Source organism: Lissotriton vulgaris, chromosome 11 (genome assembly GCF_964263255.1).
Source record: "Lissotriton vulgaris chromosome 11, aLisVul1.2, whole genome shotgun sequence".
Lineage (NCBI taxonomy): Eukaryota > Metazoa > Chordata > Amphibia > Caudata > Salamandridae > Lissotriton > Lissotriton vulgaris.
Window position 1 is genome coordinate 1,018,452,946 of NC_141699.1, and position 22,981 is coordinate 1,018,475,926.

Sequence of the window (22,981 nt, forward strand, 5' to 3'; positions counted from 1 at the left end):
TTTCAAGTTATGAAGCAGAAATGCATTTTCTATTTTTCTATTACAAATTCGTTTAGCATGCCTACATTTCTCTGCCTTCCATGATAATTATGGGTATTTTAAATACTTCCATTAGTTTTGTTTCATATGGTTGTAACCGATTTTCTGAAAGCATATCCTGTTATCATTTAAACTACAGCCTCAAGATCCTGCTTTTTTTGGAGCTGATTCGCTTTTGGTGAATTCTTCAAAGCACTACTTAAACATCCGCTATACTTTATTGCCTTACCTTTATACGTTGTTTTACAATGCTCATACCAAAGGAGACACCGTTGTAAGACCCCTGCTCCATGAGTAAGTTTCTTTTTTCTTTTCATATTTAAAAATGTTGCATATTGCTGTTTATTATTGTGTGTTCCAAACTTTAAGGTGATTCCTTTATCAGCACTGAGCACAATACAATTTACATAGTGGTGTGAGGTTTTGGAAAATTTCCTACACAAACCTCGGAAAGTTGAAAGAAACTTTGCACAATTTGTGAAAGCTTCATGGTTTAAAAGAAATACACAAATAGGCATAATCTTGCAAAATTGTGCTTTTCTTGGGGAAAACAATCCTATAAAAATACACTTTTAAAGTGAAATTGTACTCACTGTAAAGGTTTAGCTAGAACAATTTTTTATTTTTTCCTACAAATGTTTCCGCACCAAAGTGAATTTTTGTAAAGCTGATTACTCTTTCATCTGTTAAAGTGAAGTGCATAGGTTGCCAACCTCACATTACTTTGCTGTCATAATTTACATTTTGCATTCCTAAACATATAAATGAAATGGACTTGTAAAGTATTGTGATATAGGTGATTGGATTTGTCGTACAGAAATCAAAATTGCGTTGATAAAAGTGTGAATATCTTCAGGTTTAAGGACGCAAAAAACCATCAAGGAAGTATTAAAAGAAATATAGAAAATTTCCTTAAAGGTTTTTGGGATAAGATAGTAATCAGGATCAACAATATATTGTTCAAAAGACAATATTTTAGGTAAAATTCTGAATTTATGACAATGTTTTCAAGTAATTTAAAGAGTGATGAGGCACAGCAAAGGGCATATTTTTTGCCTTGGCATCAAGTGGATGAGCATTTAATAATGTTTTATTGCAAGCATATGCCCCAAAAAATTGAAAGAATAAAAAATCATGTCACCACCTTAAGAATGAGGCCACAATTTTGCAATAAACTTTTTTAACATTTGTTTGACAAATTTACGATTACATATCATTTTGATAGAACAGTGCAGGTGCTTCCTAGCCGGCACGTGTACAAAGAACATGTTTATAAATCCTTTTTACTCTTCATGTGCATCACAAGAAAACCATTCATTCTTATTGCCACAAACAAGTGGATTACAATGCTTTGAATTACTGTAACCCGAGGACACATTTTTCAAACACTTTACAAATGTATGGGGAAAAAGCTTTGAGAACATTGTCCTAAAATACCTGGTACTGAAGAGAACTTCTTTTTAGGTGGGAGTGCATATGTGATCAGGTTGAAACATATCATGACTCAAACCACTCATACTGCAAGGCCGCCTATACTTAAAATATGTTAGCCTATTGCCCCATTCAGGATTCCATACTGTCTGGAAGCAATATGTAAAAGTATATTTATATAGTTTTACTAGCGGCCCGTCCCGACGTTGTCCGGGTAAAAAAAGGCTAGGCAGCAATGGTTTTAGAATTGAAAATAACATTTACTTCAAAACCTCATGGTACACCTGATTTCGTGTTTCATGAGAATCAGGAAGTAGAATAAATTGGTTGTCGGAATTCCCCAACCTCGATAGCGCGACATATAACTGTCCATGAGTGAAGCAGTCCTCTCGTAAGTCTATCCCAATGACTTTGGATGTCTGACCTTGTGATTTGTTAATGGTGGATGCAAAAGCAATGTTAATAGGGAATTGTAAGCGTTTGAATTGAAATGGTAGATCAGTAGGTATCATGGGTATCCAGGGAATATGGGCTAACTGTCCTGCAGCAGGGCCAGTGAGAATAGTAGTCTCTATGGTTTGGCCTGGAAGAACTATCAAAAAATCATTTTAAAACATAAAGTTACTTATTTCTCCGAAAAAAAATTAAATTCACAGAATCAATCTAAAGATATCTTCAATATAGTGAATATTTGTGTAACAGCGACAGAACAACTCCCTCGGTCACTCCTTCACAAGATCTTTGTGACACTTTAAATCTCTTTTTCACAGATAAAATTACTGCTATAAAAAAAGAGTATACTTAATCTCCCCATCCCTGCTCCTATGGACGACAGCTACCATAACACTACTACACTAGATTCATTTCCTCTGATCGACACAAAAATATTGTCTGACCTATTAGTACGTGTTAAATCCAGATCACCCGATGACATCTGTCCCCCACATGTATTTAGAGAGGTAGGACTAGCCATTCCCCAAGTAGTACTTTCATTGCTGAATGAATCACTCATACAAGGCAAGGTCCCTACTAGTTTTAAGAACGCCCTGCTTATCCCACTGATAAAAAAACCTGGTGCAGATCCACTTGATCCGATTAATTATAGGCCTATATCCCTTTTACCTTATGCATCTAAAATTCTGTAAGCCTATGTCTCCTCTTGCCTGTCCAAGTTTATCGAAAAATCTGAATACTTGGAACCAAATCAGGCTGGTTTCCGTCCCTGTTATTCGACGGAGGCCGTGATTCTGGCTGTCCAGAATACTTTAAGATCCAATGCTGATAGAGGCATACATCAGGCCCTTGTACTTCTTGACCTGTCGGCCGCGTTCGACGCGGTTGACTATACATCCTTGTCAACCGTGTCGAACAGGCCGGCTTGAGGGGATCTGCCTTAGACTGGATCACCTCCTTTATAACAGGGCACTCGCAGTCAGTGAGACTTGGCAATTTTACAGCTTCCAAAATTTCAGCCACATATGGGGTCCCTCAAGGATCCTCATTATCACCTTTATTATTTAATCTTTACCTTCGCCCGCTACTTTATTCTTTAAAGAACTCCAAAGTTAGCATCTATAACTACGCGGATGATCTCCAACTTGTCTTTCCACTCAACACTGCTGACTCCATGACCGAATTCCAGAATACGATGACACATATACAGAGATGGATGAACCTCAACCACCTAAAACTTAACCCAGGCAAGACAGAGCTGATCTTGCCTGGGAAAAGTGAATTGAGTTGGGGCCCATGTTTTTGGCCATCTGACATGGGAGCCCCACCCACAAAATCCCTCTCTGTAAAAAGCCTGGGGGTCACGTTGAGCGCAGATCTTTCTCTGAAGGGACAAGTTGGAACAGTAGTCTCCGCTAGTTTTTTCCAACTTAAAAAAATAGCCCAGTTCCTGACACAATCTGCTCTTATTCAGGTAGTCATTGCTCTTGTTCTTTCCCGACTGGATTTTTCCAACAGTCTTTATCTGGGACTCCCAGTTGGCCAGAAGAAAAGACTTCAGCTTGTTCAAAATCAAGCAGCTAGGCTGATTTGCAGACAACCTAAATGGCAGTCCATCAGACCCGGCCTGGAAAGATTGCATTGGCTACCTGTAAAACAAAGAACTGAGTTCAAAACTGGATGTATTATTTTCAAAGCCTTGCAGGACACTGGTCCAAAATTTATTAGGAATCTTGTTTCTAGGTACAATCCATCTTTAAACCTTCGCTCTGCGCATAAGCTTTTTGGTTGTTCCTTCCTTTAAGAAAAAACGTCTGGGGGGTAACTGTTTTGATCATCTTGCAGCCACCTTTTGGAATTCCCTCCCCCTGCCTATAAGACAGAGCCCTGATCTTCTTACTTTTAGACGCTCTCTGAAGACCTGGCTTTTTAAACCGGCTTACTGTTAGAGTAATTACTAGTGTTATGTTTCTCTCCGATAGCGCAATGAAGCCTACGGGCGTACGTGCGCTTAATAAGTAAGTTTTAACATAACATAACATAACCTATTACATAAGGTAAAAGAGATTTAACTTGTAGGCGCGTCCCATTGCAGAGATTTGGTGGATGTAGGTTTTGTAAAAGCATGATAGGAACACCTACTTTCATTTGGAGTGTATGAGGGGGAAGCCCTGAAGGGTTAAGTGAGTGGAGGAATTCTTGGGGATAATGCACAGCGTCTTGTGTATCTAATACTGTATCAATGGAATTATATATTGTGTTTTCACCTGGGAATAGTTGTAGTATGTGTTCATTAATATGATGCACTGCAGAGTTTCCGGCGGCAACTATAGACCTTTCGCAAATCCATGTGTAATCTTTGCTGAGAAGATGCTTGATGTCTGGGTAAACATGTTGTATGAGTTCATGTAGGGTACAGAGACGCTTACCTAAGTTTTTTATGTTGATAAAGCCATTTGTGTCAGGTATGTCTCCGTTGGCCACTTCTATTAGAAGATCTGCAAATTGTGTATCTCCACCTCCTAAATGTGTCCTCATGTTAGTGCTCAAGGTAATAGATTGTACAGAGTTCCATAGGTGTGATGCTTTTAAGCATGCTTTTAGTATATCAGCCCGATCTCCTGTAGGCACCACAGGAAGAGTTTGTCGGAAGTCACCAGTAAACACAAAAGTAACACCTCCAATTATGTTGTATGAATTTCTAATGTCTTTGAGAGTTCTGTCAACTGCCTCAATATGTGAGCGGTGTGTCATTGTACATTCGTCCCACATGATAAGAGACACATTTTGAAGCAGTGTCCCCAAAGGTCCATTTTTCTGAATAGAGCATATTGAATCCTTTTCAAGGGAAACTGTTAGAGGCAGTTCAAAGGTAGAATGTGCTGTTTTCCCAGCTGTTAGCAAAAAGCAACAGCTAGAGCCATATTCCCAGAAGATCGAACTTTGGCAAGCATGAGGTTGATTAGGAAAGTCTTTCCTGTGCCACCGGGGGTGTCTATGAACAATAGTTTGCCTTGCTTCTTTTCAACACTATCAACTATGGTGTTGTAGGCGAGTTGTTGATCGGGAAATAAGTTAGGCAAGTGTTGAGCAAGGTAGTTATTTAGCTCTGGAATATTGTGTGCAGTAAAGAGATTGTGGTATCCAGTTAGGTTAGTTCGGACCGCTGGCGGCAGGCTGAAATCTTGTAAGGACTTCTCGCTCAATAGATACAGTGAGTCTTCAATTTCTATAAGTCCTTTGTTTATGATTTCATTGTTGATAGCAGCCTGTGCCGACGTTGTCCGGGTATGAATTGCTGCCGACCAGTAGTCTATTGTTTTGTAGGATTTTGTTTTGATAGCATTTCTTATCTCTGACAGGCCTGTGAAACGCTCCGATTCACAGTGCACTGCAGATGCACTTAAGAGTGCGCGTTCAGTAGTGTGTGAACTCGAGTTTCCCTACTTTATTTTTCCTTGCAATATTATATAGCGCAAAATCGACAACATGGCATAAGCACAATTTACATTACAGAAGAACACATTCATTTGTGGTAGACACGGGGAGACAAAGCGATTTGCCTAGAATCACAGCATGTTGAGCTGATGCCGAGATACAAACATAGCTCCCCAGCTCTAAAGTTCGCAATTCTAGAACTTGTGGCGGGAGGTGTGTCTAAAAGTGTATGTCGGTGCTGGCCATCAATGAGAGAGACCTGTGCATTTTTCAAATGGGTGGTGAAAAAATGAGTATGTTGCTGGAGATGTGGGCCGCCGTGCCACCAATGTACTTACCGGGGGAGGGTAAACACACATTATTCCGCAACTTTCTTTCTGCATACCATCACTCTGCATACTTTCATTACGAAAGTACCATGACTCCGCAATGCCATTATAACGCATGGCATTACATTTGATATGCTTTTACCACTCATACATTTACAACGAAATTCGTTGTAAATGCATGAATGGTAAAAGAATGTTTTTTTATGTTTGGATAAGGTAAGTATGGGTATAGGGGTATATGTTTTGGGTACTGAGGTATATGTTTTGGGGTGTTTGGGTATTTTAAGCGTTCAGATATAGTTTTTGTTTATGGGGTTCAGGTTTAGGGATAAGTATTGGTTTTGGGGTACAGGGTATTTTTAGGGTTCAGGGGTATAGGTTTTGGGGTACAGGGGTATTTTAAGGGTTCAGGGCTAGGTTTGGGTTTTGGGGTACAGGGGTATTTTTAGGGTTCAGGGCTAGGTTTGGGTTTTGGGGTACAGAGGTATTTTAGGGTTCAGGGGTAGGTTTGGATTTTGGGGTACAGGGGTATTTTTAGGGTTCAGGGCTAGGTTTGGGTATTGGGGTACAGGGGTATTTTTAGGGTTCAGGGGTAGGTTTGGGGTACCACGGTATTTTAAAGGTTCAGGGCTAGGTTTGGATTTTGGGGTTACAGGGGTATTTTAGGGTTCAGCTGTAGGTTTGGGTTTTGGGGTACAGTGGTATTTTTAGGGTTCAGGGCTAGGTTTGGGTTTTGGGGTATTTTTAGGGTTATGGGGTAGGTTTGGGTATTGGGGTACATGGATATTTTAAGGGTTCAGGGCTAGGTTTGGGTTTTGGGGTACAGGGGTATTTTTAGGGTTCAGGGCTAGGTTTGGGTTTTGGGTGTACAGAGGTATTTTAGGGTTCAGCGGTAGGTTTGGGTTTTGGGGTACAATGGTATTTTTAGGGTTCAGGGCTAGGTTTGGGTTTTGGGGTACAGGGGTATTTTTAGGGGTCAGGGGTAGGTTTGAGTTTTGGGGTATAGGGGTATTTTTAGGGTTAGGTTTGGGTTTTGGGGTACAGGGTATATTTATAGGGTTAAGATGGGTTAGTGTTTAAGGGTGTTGGGGTATTTTAAGGAGTAAGGGTGGGTTATGATCATGGGGTACAGGGGTATTTAAAGGGAGCAGGGTGGGATTAGCACACAATATCAGACATGGCATGAAGGGTGGAACGTACCACACGCCCCCAGTGTTTGTTACGCCCCCAGTACACGCCCCCCCAGCACACGCCCACAGCACAACGCAGACACGCCCACAAGGGACTACTTTGCTGGCATGGTTCTTTTACCTTTTAAATGTATATGGTGGGCGTCTGTATAGCCTATGTCCTTCTGCTGCAACTGCCCTTTCCAACGCTGTATTGGGTGTTGTGATTGGTGCTGTGGTTCCTGAGATTACCCGCCTCAAAGGTTTGGGCTCTCTCTTTATAATATTACTAGCAGCCCGCCCCGGCGTTGCCTGGGGCAGAAGGGGGCTGGGGGCAGCATCGCAGCAGGAGAGGCGCAGCAGAGCGGCCGGGAGCAACAGAGCATACTTACAGTGTTTCCTTGCTTCCGTTTTGTTGGTCCTGGCCGCTTCTGCCCACGCTCGTGTCCGCTGGTTCTCTGCGCTCGTTTTCTTGGTCCTGGCCGCTTCTGCCGACTCTCCTGTCCGCTCTTACTCTGCGCTCACCTGGGCATGTCGACGCTCCTCTACTCGCTCCGGACCTTGGAGGGTGTAGCTTCCGCTGTTTCTCCGCGCTCGTTTTCTTGGTCCTGGCCGCTTCTGCCAACTCTCCTGTCCGCTCTTACGCTGCGCTCCCCTGGGCACGTTGACACTCCTCTACGCGCTCCGGACCTTGGAGGGTGTTGCTTCCTTTCTCATGTCTGCTTCTCGCAGGGGGTTGCTTCCGCCTTCCACGCTCCCCCGTGATGTCAGCACGCATCAGCATGCATGTCATTACCTGGCGCTACTTCTAAGAGACTACTTTCCCTTAAAAATTACATTTGCCTTCTAACATATATATTTGTTATTTTTATATAGCCAATGTCCTTCTGCTTGCCCTGATGTTTTCAAAGATGTATTGGGTGTTTGGATTGGTGGTGTACTTTTCGAGTTTACCTGGCTCAAAGCACACAGTTCTCTCTTTATAATAGTAGTATAGATTTATGAATTTATTTGAATGCATGAGGCTGGTGAGAAACGGAAAGCATTTTCTAGGCGAGGCCATACCTAAAAATGTATTGTACCATAATGGTTAGTGGCATTGCCACATATTTTCTGGGTACATATTCAAGTTAAAATATTAATTAGGTGTAAATTCAAAGTCAGCATGTACTATGTCATATTCCTAACAGGTGGTTTAGTTTTCGTGCAATAATGCCATCAGAAGGCATTAATGATCTTGTTTTTCAAGTTCCCACATTGGCTAATTTAGCACTGCACTTTAAATACCTTTCCTACAACAGAGTGCACATTCTAGATTTCGACAATTCATTTTATCAGTTAGACTTTTACATTTCCTGCTGTAGGTCATTTTTTGTTTTGGTGTAATAGTATTAAAAGTCAGTTTTATTTGAGACACAACTAGTCAATGAAGGAAAGATTCAAGCACGCTTGAAAGACTCATTGGGACTTAATAACAACCTTGAATTGACAATAGTAACTGCTGTATTTTAAATAAGTTGTACTGTTATATGGCATTTTAAATAATTTGTACTGTTATATGGCGTTTTATATTTTTGTAAAGATTTTAATTAATCATATACAAATAAATATATTACTTACTTACAACTAGTCAAATTATATAAAATGTCAGCAGCCAGATGTGTCTGGTAGATGCTGGTTAAATAGAAGGAGTAGCCAGTGCCATAAAAAGCAGCCCGGTCTGGCACACATTCAAATTGTACCTTCACTGATCAGCCAGTGTGCAGTCAGAGAGTTGCACTCTCAAATGAAACATTCTAATCTCATGAGGAGGCTATCACAACCCATGGATGGATATTTTTGTGCCTCTAGAATTGGCATACAGTCCAACACTTCACTCACCCTTGTGTAGGATTTCAAGTCTCATGTAAATATTAGGGTACGCCAGTGTAAATAAATGCAGCACAGATTTGGATGATGCATTTATGTTAGTCAGTCAGTCAAAACCACTTTATTCGATTAATTTAAATCATACAAGTATTCTAGACATTTTTAAAACCATTAAAACATTTTTTTAAATCAATTAATACAGTATTAAACATAGCAAGAGTTAAAACACAGTTTAAAAGGGTAATTACACAAATTCATTTCTGTTTGAGCCCAACAGTAAATTAATCCAATACTTAGAACAGAAATTGATTATTTATTTATTTTATTTTATTTATTTATTATTACATTTATTAAGCGCACAGCTACCCGGAGGTTTCCCGGCGCTAAAGCAAACTGAACGGTGAAAAAAAGGGAGGGACATTAGTTGTTAAAAAGCCATGTTTTTATTCCTTTACGGAATCTCAGAAAGCACGATTCCGTGCGCAAGGATTGAGGAAGAGAATTCCATAAGGATGGAGCCAACAGGGCAAACGAGCGGCCACCCATTTTGGCTCTGTTAGTGCGTGGAATTTTAAATTTGTTTTGTGACGAGGACCTGAGTGTACGGGGGGGAACATATTGTTGGACCAAAGCAGCAAGATAGCGCGGGGCTCTATCAGTCATGATTTTATGCATGTAGCAGAGTGCTTTAAAGTGCACTCTGCTTTCAATGCACAGCCAATGCAGGTTACGCCTGTGATGAGTGACCGATGATCTTGCGGGAAGTTGGCAAATCAGACGAACTGCCATATTTTGAACCACTTGATATTTTCTGGTTACCTCTTTGGCAGCACCTAAGAGCAGGATGTTCCCATAGTCCAGGCGTGAGATGACAAGGGCCTGGACCACGGTCCTCAAAGTGTCTGTAGGCAGCATCCAAGTGATCTTCCTCAGCCACCTGATGATGGTAGTACAGGTGGCCGCAACTTTCACAACATGATGTTTGAAAGTGAGTTGGTTATCGAAGATCACACCGAGGTTGCGCGCAGACACTGATGGAATAGGTAGAGGACCCATCTCCGGAGGCCAATGGTGAGGGCCCCAGAGAGAGGTGTCGGGTCCAAACAGAAGCAGCTCTGTTTTGTCCCCGTTGAGCTTTAATTTGTGCTTCAACATCCAGTCCGATATATGCTTTAATCCAGTTTGAAGAGAGGAGGAAGGGAGGTTTTTATTAGTGGAAAGTGAGTAGATGACCTGCGTGTCATCAGCGTAGGAGTAAATTGTGAGACCAGCCTGTTCGGCCAAGAACGCAAGAGGCCTTACGTACAGGTTAAAGAAGAGGGGACTGAGGATAGAGCCCTGGGGAACACCGTGAGGAGAAGGAAGGGAGGAAGATACAGAGGTAGAAGAAAAAACCTGAAACGTGCGATCAGACAAAAAGTTAGCAATCCAGGCCAGGGCGGTACCACCAACACCAACTGCCTCCAAGGTGGATAATAAGATGGAATGGGAGACGGTGTCAAAGGCGGCACTCAAATCAAGCAAGATGAGTGCCACCGTCTCACCATTATCCACTTGGCGCCTGATGGTTTCTGACACGCCAAGGAGAGTAGTTTCCGTGGAGAAACCAGCCCTGAAACCGGACTGGGATCCATGGAGAAAATTGGAGGACTCAACAAAAGAACTAAGTAAGGAATTGACATGTTTCTCCAAAATCTTGGAGAAACAGGAAAGTAAAGAAATAGGGCGAAAGTTGGAAGGGTTGTTCGGATCAGCATTGGCCTTCTTTAATAGTGGTACCACCATTGCGTGCTTCCATTCATTCGGAACAGTCGCTTCTACCAATGAGGCGTTGAGGACATCCAAAATAATGTGGAGAGGAACTGGGTCAAGGGAACCCAGAACTTGAGGGGGGAGGGGGTCAAGGGGAGAACCAGATTTGATGTCCTGAAGGTATTTTTTAAAAAGCGCCGGGGAAATAGGATCCCAGGAAAGCAATGGGGGAGTGGTAGGCGAGGAACAGGGAGGAGTAACCAGGGGCGCGTCATGGGTAGGAGTAGCAGAAGTGGAATTAAAAATGGCATAAATTTTGTCTATCTTTTCCCGGAAAAAATTAGCTAGAGCATTGCACTGTGCAGTGTCTAAGCATGGGTCTTTCGGAACTGAGGAAGCACCAGAGAGCTCCTTAACAATTTTAAACAGGGCCTTGGGCCTGTTTTGAGCCGTGAGTATGGTGTTATTGGCAAAATTAGCTCTAGCAGTGTCACATGCCGCATGGTAGGATTTAAGAGCGGATCTATAGTTAGCTTTGTGCTCTGGGTTATACTTTGCACGCCAGATACGTTCAAGTTTCTTACAATTGGATTTTTCCAGGCGTAAAGAGTCATTAAACCAGGGCGCCGGGGGGTGGTGAATTTGAGTTTTATTTTTTTGGGTAGGTAAGCAGGAATCCAAGGCTGTAGTTAACCATGATGTAATTATGGGTAGCTCTTTAATCGTAATATTAGAACCCAACGGGATAGAGTTGGCCAGAGAGGAGTTAAATCTGTCAAGATCTAGACGTTTCCAGTTTCTACTAGTTTTGTGGGTAAGGTCTGGCCTGGAAGTGTCAGCTATACATATTTTAACAGAAAACTTAACTAAAAAGTGGTCTGACCAAAGAACAGGGGTAGAGGATTGATAGGAAATGGTCGTCAGATTGGAAATAATGGGGTCTAAAAGGTTACCGGCCTTATGGGTAGGGTCGGAATTGTAGAGATGCAGGTCAAGAGCTTCAAGATCTTGTAAGAGACGTTGAGCAATAGCACACGAGACAGAATTAAAATGAATATTTAAATCTCCAACAATGGTAAAATTAGTGGATTGTGCTAATAAAGGAGCAATGAGTTCGGGAAGTGCAGTAGCCCAACCGCTCACTGATCCAGGTGGACGGTAAATCAGAATGCCTGTTAAGGTAAATTGGGGGGAAAGAGTTAATTTAAACAGGCCCGCCTCACAGTCAGGGAAGTCGAGATCTTCCCATTTACAGGAGAACTCTCTTTTGTAAATGACAGCAATTCCTCCACCGTCTTTAAGCGCTCGGTTTCTCCCAACATAGGTATAATCATTGGGGAGGGCCATGGTGATATCTGGACCCGAGCTATCATTAAGCCATGTTTCGGTCACAAACAGAGCAGCAGGGCGATCTGATTCCAGCAGATCGAAGATATCTCTCTTATGTTTGGAGAGCGATCTACTATTAATACTAATGAAGGTTAGTTCTGAAGAGTGGTTGTGTAAGGTGGGACATATATTACACGCAGGGGAGGGTAAGTTCCAGAACGAGGACGATATACTGTCGGTACTAGATTCAAGAGAGTCCAGGGCCAGGGAGCAGTGGGGGCACACAACAGGGGCATATTGACAGTTTAACACAGTACGCGAAGGGCAAAATGATCCCCGCAGCAGCAGGAGAGCGGATCTAGAGTATGAAAGAGGAATTTGTGCAGGGGGGCTGGGCCCTGAGCCCGTACTGGCGCAGACGGGCAGGACTTTGGCACGACTTCGGCGCGAAGTCGGCGCTCCCGCTGCGCTCGTCCGCTGCGCTTCCGCCATTGTGTCATTAAGTACACAAGAAGAAAGAACCACTAGACCGCTCACCTGCCAATTAGCCAGCAGGGCGGAAGTGGGAATGCAGGGCGGAAGTAAGTGAGCGCTCGTATGGCCACCGCCGCTGCAAACGGCACAAGCCGTGGCGGATCGGTGCCAGGAGCCGGGAACAGCACAATTCAAGTTAAATAAGCAGGTAAGATTTACAGGACGTTGCGCCAAGGGAGGCGATCACAATATAAACGTTGCGCCGAGATCGGCGATCAATGACAGAAAGGAGCCGGTATGCCCTTTAAAATCAGCACACTACATTAAAAAGCGGTAGCGCTGAAAAGCGCTAAACCCCAATAGTGCAAATGCAGTTTTAAAAATGATTAAAAGAATTCAATCACCCACGAGGTCAAACCAGCCTCTCTCACCAGCAGTTAGCCCCGGACTGACAGAAAGCTCGCTTTAAATATGAACAGCAATATATTCCACTAGACCGCTCACCTGCCAATTAGCCAGCAGGGCGGAAGTGGGAATGCAGGGCGGAAGTAAGTGAGCGCTCGTATGGCCACCGCCGCTGCAAACGGCACAAGCCGTGGCGGATCGGTGCCAGGAGCCGGGAACAGCACAATTCAAGTTAAATAAGCAGGTAAGATTTACAGGACGTTGCGCCAAGGGAGGCGATCACAATATAAACGTTGCGCCGAGATCGGCGATCAATGACAGAAAGGAGCCGGTATGCCCTTTAAAATCAGCACACTACATTAAAAAGCGGTAGCGCTGAAAAGCGCTAAACCCCAATAGTGCAAATGCAGTTTTAAAAATGATTAAAAGAATTCAATCACCCACGAGGTCAAACCAGCCTCTCTCACCAGCAGTTAGCCCCGGACTGACAGAAAGCTCGCTTTAAATATGAACAGCAATATATTCCACTAGACCGCTCACCTGCCAATTAGCCAGCAGGGCGGAAGTGGGAATGCAGGGCGGAAGTAAGTGAGCGCTCGTATGGCCACCGCCGCTGCAAACGGCACAAGCCGTGGCGGATCGGTGCCAGGAGCCGGGAACAGCACAATTCAAGTTAAATAAGCAGGTAAGATTTACAGGACGTTGCGCCAAGGGAGGCGATCACAATATAAACGTTGCGCCGAGATCGGCGATCAATGACAGAAAGGAGCCGGTATGCCCTTTAAAATCAGCACACTACATTAAAAAGCGGTAGCGCTGAAAAGCGCTAAACCCCAATAGTGCAAATGCAGTTTTAAAAATGATTAAAAGAATTCAATCACCCACGAGGTCAAACCAGCCTCTCTCACCAGCAGTTAACTTTCAACAATAAAAATCCGATCTTAATCTTAGTCTCTTACTTCTTACAGATGCAGCCAGGAAACTAGCGGCACAATACATAATTACAGGAGAATCCAACATCTGTAAATATAACAATGCAGGCTTGTACTGCGTAAATCTCATCTCCTTCAATATTGGTTTTAAATATCGAATCCGAGGTTCTCAATAAAAGGAGCATAAAAACAAGAAATGCGCATTGCCCTGGGTGGAAAGACCATCACATTTGCATGGGGACGACTCCTCAAGCCTACACCAATCTTTCTCGTCCCAAAGGACCATATAAATTTGACTGAAACGGAACTTAGTCAGTAGCCATCTATGGGAAAAATTTGTAACAACTTACAAGTATGGAGCCAGCTCAAGGGATGTAGTTATCATTACATGCACCCTCACGGAGGGTTTGCATAGCTCGACCGTTTCACGCTCGGCAACACAGAGCCTAATAAAGTTAGTCTTCACCCACACTAGATATGCTTTACATAGGGATTCTGGACTGTCAAAGATCTCAGGGCGTCCTAGCTTCACAGCCAAGAACTCTACATAGGACAGCCACTGAATATCCCTCCTGTGGTCTAATTTAAGACAGTCTTTTATGATCTTGTGGTTAAGGCTAAGGTTCGGGTTTAGCCAGAGCTTGATCCACATCAGGAGCGGAGCTAGATTTATTGTGTCTAGAATGTAAGCAAGACCTAGCTCAAGGTGTAGGGAATAAGTTGCAGTTGACTGAGGTAGGCCCAGCAATGACCGTAGGAATTTATTTTCCTCTATTTGGATGCGGTCAGATTTTACATAACCCCAAATTGCAGCCCCATATCTAGCAATAGCGGCAGTCTTGGCTTTGTAAATGGCCAAGATAGCCTCTATGGGTTTTCCCCCTAATCTTTTTGCGAACCCCAGAATTGCAGAGGCTGAACTTCTCACTGCGTTTGCTTTAGATGTTAACTGCGGTGACCAAGTACCCCTTTGGTCAAAGATTACACCCAAGTAGGTGAAAACCTTAACACTAGAGATAACCTCGCCGTCACAGAAGAAGGTTTTTTCTTTATTTTTAGAGCAGCCTACTGACATTGTATGGGATTTACTGCTATTGATCACCAGGTCAAGACTGGACATGAAATTTCCAAACAAATGAAGTAGCTTTTGCAGGGCAATTGGGGTCCTGGCTATTAACACTGCGTCATCGGCATAGAGGAGCACCGGGATTGGTGCACCCCCCATGCACGGAATATCCTACGTGACAGCTGTTAGATCATCCTCCAATGAATTCACATATAACGTGAATAACATTGGGGCCAGGATACAGCCCTGACGGACCCCTCTACTTGATCTAAAACTTGCCGTACATTTCCCCTCTGTTGTCATTCTAATGCAGGCCTTCAGATCTTTATGGAGCTCCGCCAGGAAATGTACCAGGGAACTATCAAGGCCCAACTTTAGGAGCATTGTCCACAGCCTTGATCTATTAACTAGATCAAAGGCTGTGGACAGGTCCATGAAGCCTAAAGATATAGATCCCCCTTTTGCCCTTGTGTATTTGGAAATTATAAGGTGGAGATTGAGGCATTGGTCCTCTGTACTCCTTCCCGACCTAAAGCTATATTGTGCCTCGGACAGAATATTATTCCCTTTGGCCCAAGATGCTATTCTTGCCAGGACAACCTTCCCTAGAATTTTAACCAAGGAGTCCAGCAGTGATATAGGTCTATAGCATCTAGGGTCTCCCCTCTGTCCTTTTTTAAACACTGGAATTATCGTAGCTGAGGACCAGGAATTAGGGAATCCTACTGCTGCGGATGCATTAAAGACTTTAGTTAACATGTTAGCCCAATACAACGGGTTAGCCTTAAACATATCAGCTGGGACCCCATCGGGGCCCGGGACCTTTCGGCCCGCAGTGCCCTCTATTGCCCTTATCACTTCAGCTATAACAAAACTAACAGGCATCAAGGGGAAATCGGACTTAGGGACTACAAAGGGTTCCTGCTCCATGTTGCTACCGTAGATTTTTTCAAAATGGCTAAGCCAATCTACCTCAGATATGTTAAGTTCCAGCACAGTATTTTGGTCACAGGAAAACAGAGGGGTATTGATAATTGACCAAAACTTAGCGCTGTTTTTTAAGGTGGCTTTATCCATGAGCTCGGCCCAGGCATCACTCTTTATTTCATTTTTACGAGTTTTAATTGCCCTAGTGTAATCCTTTCTGAGTTGCACTACAAGGGCTGTATCCCTCGGACGAGTATTAAGTGCTTTTTTCAGGAGGTTATGGGCTTTACTACAGTTGTAATCAAACCAGCTCGTCACCGGTTTATTTTTACCCCCCTGACCTTTAGCTGTTAAGTTTATGGCCACTGTCCGACAGACACCTTCAAAGGAGGATAAAACATCCTCACTCCTAGAGTGGGGGTTGGCACAAACATTCAAATCTTCAGCAGTCGTAAATGTTAAGTTTAAGAAAAAGTAATCAGGAACTACCTTTCCCCATTTAATCCTTCTCCCCTGGGCCTTAACCTTAAGTGGCAATATAGCCTGGGGGGTAACAGATGATGTTAGCGGCAAAAAACCATTTACTAGCTCCATCCCCACGGGGTTATGATCACTCAACGGCATAACAACAGCATTGTAGGAAATCACAAATTTAAGGAGACCTAATGATACAAAAATAAAATCAATTATCGAGTCACAGTCCCTTCCCGTGTATGTGGCAACCTGTGTACTATTGTCATGAAACTCCGCCTCATACAGATCATTTCCAATTAATAGATTTTCAAGAACCTGTCCCTTCTGAGCATGTTCTAGATGAGGGGGGGAAACACTATCCGGCCCATCTGCGTCCGTTAGAGCACAATTTAAACATAAATGTACATTAAAATCACCCATCAAAATAAAATGACAAAAAGTGGTTTGCTTTTCCTTATATGAAGTTAAAAAAATCTGCTAACCATATTAGGTGCACATTTGCAGGGTAGCCGTGCGGTGAATTGTAACAATTTACAAGAAGCATTTTTCAGCCATCATCCAAGGTTATCTCTAGGACAAGAAAATTATGAGTGGCACAATCAATCTTTGTGACTTTGCCTTTTACATTCACAGATACCAGCGTCAAGAGGCCCCCTCTATTCGGACCTGCTGGGGAGGGCAAGGCATGTACAAAAAAGGAAGTAAAGCCATCCAACCAATAGTCACATTACGTGTCCCAAGTCTCTTGTATGGCGATAATGTCATAAAGCTTTACAAAATTTGTCCAGTTGGGGTCACCCTTCTTTGACTGTAAACCGGCGATGTTCCAGCTTAACAACCTAACAGTGTCCCCTTTGCCAGGGATGACCTCATTCGGACTATTACAATCAACATCAGAAGAAGGTACAGGAGTCATAGGGGTAATTTCCACTATAACTTCATCCACTATACCCTCTCCGGCCCCCCGTCAGTCGCACAAGTCGAGTCCTGAGAGTGCGTCAAACCTATTATGTGTTACAATGGGGGGTCCAAATCTGAAAAAATTATCCCTTCCTGGTCCCTGACTTTGACACATAGACCTGGACCCAAATGGAGTAAAGGGACTTAATCCTTGTCTAGGAGTAGAGGCTGCAGTGAGATGATTGTAAAAATATCCCAAAGGGCACACTTGGATACCGTTACCGTCATTCAACATCGATGCTGCCGGTAATAAGACTGTGGCCACGTGTTGTGGATATTTAAAATTTACTACCACGCAGTCCCCTCTACAGTTTTTTCTCGTGGGACCGATCCAGTTTACCCTCCTGGTCCTGATAATTTCTCCGGCAAATTTTGTAGAAAACCACAGTTTGAACTCAGCCAAGCTACCACTTTATTTTTAAGAGAATCATGAGATTCCTCGTGTGACTTGGCTGCAACCGGGTTTTGGATCGGGACATTAGCCAGTACAATTACGTAGGGAGCACAATCCGGGGGTAAGTTAATAAAATTGCTTCGCCTACTTGGGGTGGCATTTGGGTCTTGAGCGGGACCTGGCTTAGGATGTACTATAGAGGTAACTAATGGCAAAGGAAATGGGGCCGAGGGAGCAATGGGGTCAGTATCGGCTCTGCTGACCTGTTGAGTTGGTTTAACCACCTTTGCTACGTTTTTTTCAACAGACTCTGAGTGAACGGTACTAGTTGAAGGGGGCGGAGGATTAACCTTATCTGGGTGGGCTAGCTGTTTCTCTATCAGACCTCCTAATCTTTTTATCTCTGCAGTAGCAGTATCCAGTTTGGCCACTAAGGAATTAAGGGATTCCTCAAGTTTTAGTTCAAGTTTGGCTTCTAGGGTTCTAATTAGCATGAAAACTGCTCAGGGCTCAGAGTTATACTTGGCTCTTTTTTACCCTCCAAGATCGAGGTGGCCTCTGGGGAGGTATGGCTGTCAGGCGGATAAGTATCTCTCCTTCTTTTGTGAACATTCCTACCCCCCCTTTTGCTTAGCTGCTTTCTGCAGGTTCTGACGGGTCTTGTGTTTTTATGCTCTGATACAACCTCTTCCTCAGAGTCCGAGAGCGGCTTATCAAGAGTTACTGTGTCCAGGGCCTGGTGAATCAGTGCTTCTACTACATTGACTACACTGACTACCTCCAACCCAGAATCAATGCCATTTTCGCTCACTGGTGGAGCCTCCATTGGGGGGAGACCTACTAAAGATAGGTCATGATCTGATAAATTACCTTTACCCAATGAGGCTCTTCTATCATTGTTGATCTAGTTAACCATTTTTACTAAAATGTTGTCAATGGGACCTGCCCCCACAGAAGCCTTTTCCTTCTTTGATCCCGACATGAGTGTGATTTATACTTTAGTGCTTTAGATATTTAGAAAGGGTTAACCTGATAGCAAGTATCTCAAAGAACTCAACTCCCAGTATTTCATTACATAACAATAGTCCCCCAATCCTTTCAGTCACTTTACCGTGTAGAGGTTGTTCACCGTAGAGTTCGCACAGGGTCTCTGGCCCAGCCCAGCCTCTTCCTGCCTCTGACGGCCGCAGACGGCCCCGCCCTTGTCCCGAGCTTCTCCCGGTCGCTCCCGCGCGCGACTCGCGTGGCGAGAGGGGTGTCAGCCTTTTTCAAGCGCCTCCTGGCGCGTCACGGGCGCGCTGCCCCAGAGGCTGCTGGGGAGTGTGGTCCGGTAATCCGGTCTGCCGGTCCGCCTCCTTCTGCCTCCGTTTGCAAAGCCGTTCCCCTCACGGCACCGCCCAATGGCGTCGCAGTCAGCCTTACACGCTCCTGGTGTTCCCCCTGGGCTCGCGGGGGTCAGCCTTTTTCAAGCGCCTCCTGGTGCTCCTGGCGCGTCACGGGCGCGCTGCTCCAGAGGCTGCTGGGGAGTGTGGTCCGGTAATCCGGTCTGCCGGTCCGCCTCCTTCTGCCTCCGTTTGCAAAGCCGTTCCCCTCACGGCACCGCCCGATGGCGACGCAGTCAGCCTTACACGCTCCTGGTGTTCCCCCTGGGCTCGCGGGGGTCAGCCTTTTTCAAGCCCCTCCTGGCGCTCCTGGCGCGTCATGGGCGCGCTGCCCCAGAGGCTGCTGGGGAGTGTGGTCCGGTAATCCAGTCTGCCGGTCCGCCTCCTTCTGCCTTCGTTTGCAAAGCCGTTCCCCTCACGGCAGAGCCCGATGGCGTCGCAATCAGCCTTACACGCTCCTGGTGTTCCCCCTGGGCTCGCGGGGGTCAGCGTTTTTCAAGCGCCTCCTGGCGCTCCTGGCGCGTCATGGGCGCGCTGCCCCAGAGGCTGCTGGGGAGTGTGGAGCTGCTGGGGAGTGTGGGGCTGCTGGGGAGTGTGGGGCTGCTGGGGAGTGTGGGGCTGCTAGGGAGTGTTTATGTTGTATAGTGTCCCTCATTGTGTCTTCATAAAGAAATAATTCACTCCCAGGAGGGCACTCAATTATACCCTGTTTTTGAAAAGACAAGGGAGACTGTGTTTCAAGTCAGTCAGTCAAAACTTTTTTATCCAGCTAGAGCCATAAAAAGATAACACCACTGCATAAATACCACATAAGGTATATGTGCCTTATCACATTCCATCATGGCAGTCAGAAAATCATTTAAAAGACACCATAAAAATGTTAGTCATTTAAAAGGCAACATTAAAATGTTAGAAATGTAAAACAAGAATAAATGCCAGGAAATATGGATTTAAAAAGATAATAAATTCAACAGAATCTACAAATATTTATCACTTCTTATCCTAAGAGCTTGTTGTATGTAACTTTTTTGAGAGTGTCGGATAAGCTGTCCATCAAGACACTGTGGGTATTGAAAACTTTGTACATACGATCTGAGACCAGATGAGCACAGAATAGGATGTAAAAACTGTTGCTAAGGTCTAGTATAAAAACCACAAAAAAACATAAAATGTGTAAGGGATTGTTTAGAAGTGTTATCACATGGGAAGCAGGGTAATTTAGAAAACCAGGTACCCTGCTGTGGAAAGGCTATTAGAAAGTGTAAAGTGCCAAATCCAAAATAGGTTAGATAAAATCTATAATCATGGTTTATTATCGTTAATAAATATGGTTCTATCCCTTCTTTAGGTTTGATCTTGAGGTATCAACAGACGGAGTTCATAGACTGACTTTTTTCAAACCTAATATGATTCATAGATTTGTAGTGGAGGGTCTTTGCCAATTTCTTTGGATTGTTGTCAATCTCGTAAAAAAACAAATTTAAGAAACTAACATAGGTGAATACTCTTTTAACATGGGATGGTATCCATGCAATCTAACCCAAGACGATCTTCAAAAACGAATCTGGAGAATTTAGTTTAGGGGGAAAGCCAAATATTTAGCCATAAAAATAAAAATGGAGCTAAAATGCAGTCCTACAATAGGCCTCTACTAGATTCAAAAGGGGGGGATATATTCTCCATATTGACCGTAATGTAAGTGTGCAGTCGTATCCCAATACAGGTGCCTCAAAAGACTAATCAGAGACTTTTCAACCCCTGCCTTGTCCATCATGTCCCAAAGCTTGCTCCTGTCAACCAGGTCAATTGCAGTGGAAAGTTTCATAAATGCCATATGGAGAGCACCTCCCTTTGAATGAATGTATTTCCCTGATCTCAAGGACCCATCATCCCAATTCAGGGGTGCGGAGATTAAATATAGGCCTTTACTTGTGCCTTCTACATTCTAGAGTGGAGATCATTTACAAGATTATACCTAGTAATGTAACACACTGCTCATACTTCAATGTGCTTGCAGTGGATCATAGCTGCACATTCACTACTATAGAGGGTGCTTTAAGACAAGGTGTGTAATACTTCAGTGTTTAGATTAAGCAACATGTGCAGAAGGCTAGTTTACCTTATATGCCAGACACTTTTTCGGTATATGGGGCTTTATCATGGTTTCATTCTGTGCACTGATGCAGATGGGGCGATGCAACCATTCCAACAAAATTGTGCTGTCTACAACACATTTATTAACTAACTTTTTTCTACCAAGCTCATACAGAGCAAAAGTCAGCGCAACTCATAAACCCCAGTTGCAATCATCATTCAATACATCTGAGCAGTGCTATCTGCATGTCTTGCACTAACTTGTTGAACTACCGGGCTGTGTCATGTATACATGCTTTGGCATAGAGCATAGCTGTGCACTCGTTTTCTTCTTGCATGTTAACTTTGTATGGTGACCTTTGTGGTGAAGAATGGGCTCACCTTTTCTGAAGCCTCTGTGTGAAATACAGATTACACAGTAATAAGCTGGTTTTTGCCAAGCCAAGTATTGAATACTTAGGATGTGATGGTTTATAAATTCAGATCAGTACTCCCTTTTGGGTTTTAACGTCCGATGACTTGGTCCTGAGGAAGCCTCTTCATTAACACAGGATCGACACATCAATAGAGTGCCACATTGGTTCCCAGATATAACAATATCAGCAGGTTCTGCGGATTGTCCCAAGAGGTGCACATGAAATTATGTAGAGAACTAGGGAAATGTACAGTGCCTTTTGACATATATGGTGTAAATGTTTGTTCACTTATTTTAGTACTGCATCGTCTGCACTTTCTCCACTTATTTACAAACCACTGCATAGGAATTGTGCATGTATAATATTGACACTAACCTCTATCAGTCCAATTTTTTATTTTTTTCCCCTAAATACTAAGATATCGATTTGAGGAAATAATATGGCATTGCGTGTTGGATTCCTCAAAATATCCTAAAGGTTTCCACTTTCTGAATGAGTCCAATGGGTCTTTGTTTATGTATGAGATATTGACCCTGGTCATCATGAGCATCTAGGGTTGTCCTTGTTCAGTGTTATATGTTGTCTTAGGCATTTTACTTTCCAAAGGACATATACTTAACTCTAAAATTCTTTGAGGTAGTAAATGAGCTACAGAATCACAACATGAAACAGTGGTTGCCTCTTCCTGGTTCTGACTTGTGCTTTTTGCAGTGCACAGGGTAAATCAGAGTATGTGCAAGTCCTGTTTTGTTCATAGTTATGGCCTGCTCCTGTTCATTCATACATGATTTAGACCACTGTGAGAATGAATGCACAGTCAATAGCGTAGCTTGGATTTTACAGGCCCTATTGCAAGTAAGGGAGAAGGACCATTTGTTGTTGGGGAAGTAAAATACAGAATCATCAGGGTTCAATTGGCCCCTAATGGCTCTGGACCCCAGTGTACAGACCTTGCAGCAACTTTGGTAGCTATGACCCTGTGCACGTAGGCAGCATAGATGGTGTAGGTTTCCAGGTACAGAAGTGGATTTCGATATAGTCTGTGAGCTCAAGCTGGAATGTACAAACCAGATATTCCTGTGAAAACACAAGCATACACTGTGAATACCCCAGTGCAGGACAGAAGATGAAGGCAGACCCGTAACCAGTGAATTGAAATTGAATTGACAAATTTCACAACTCAATGTGGATCTATCCCAGCATGGATTTATTCATATTTTGTCAGCTTAATACAACAGCTATCAAAAAGAAACAGAACAATTGCAGGATCCTTGGTTGCTAGGGTTTTATTTTGTAACTACTTCTGCATATCATCATCCTTTGAGAAAGGATGGCATTCACAGTGTGCTGCAGGGTAAATCCCTTCCTAATAGCAACAAATCCTTAGCTACAGAAAGAGCACAGTAACAAAAATGTTTGCAAATGTACAGTTATTTGGAAGAAGCTTTATTAAGCAAAACTATAATAATTAAAATTTGTTTGCTGGGTTTCACAAATCTTTTTGCAATGTTTTTCATTTCCAATTTATACTTCACCATGTGTACTTGTTTTACTTATTATCCAATTTTAACAATTTATTTGAATGTGCTGCATAATTTACTTATATTTCCATTATATTTATGTTATTTGTTGTACTATAAACGATGTT

The 22,981-nt window shown here is 43.3% G+C and overlaps 1 protein-coding gene across 1 annotated transcript in view; it reads left to right on the forward strand.

Moving 5' to 3' along the window:
* LOC147683948 (maltase-glucoamylase-like) overlaps positions 1-22,981 on the forward strand; it is a 588,456-nt gene that overhangs the window by 174,045 nt on the left and 391,430 nt on the right. Inside the window, exon 18 of the mRNA XM_086944339.1 lies at positions 179-333. Coding sequence (XP_086800465.1) covers positions 179-333 — 155 coding nt within the window. The remainder of the gene's footprint in view (positions 1-178; positions 334-22,981) is intronic.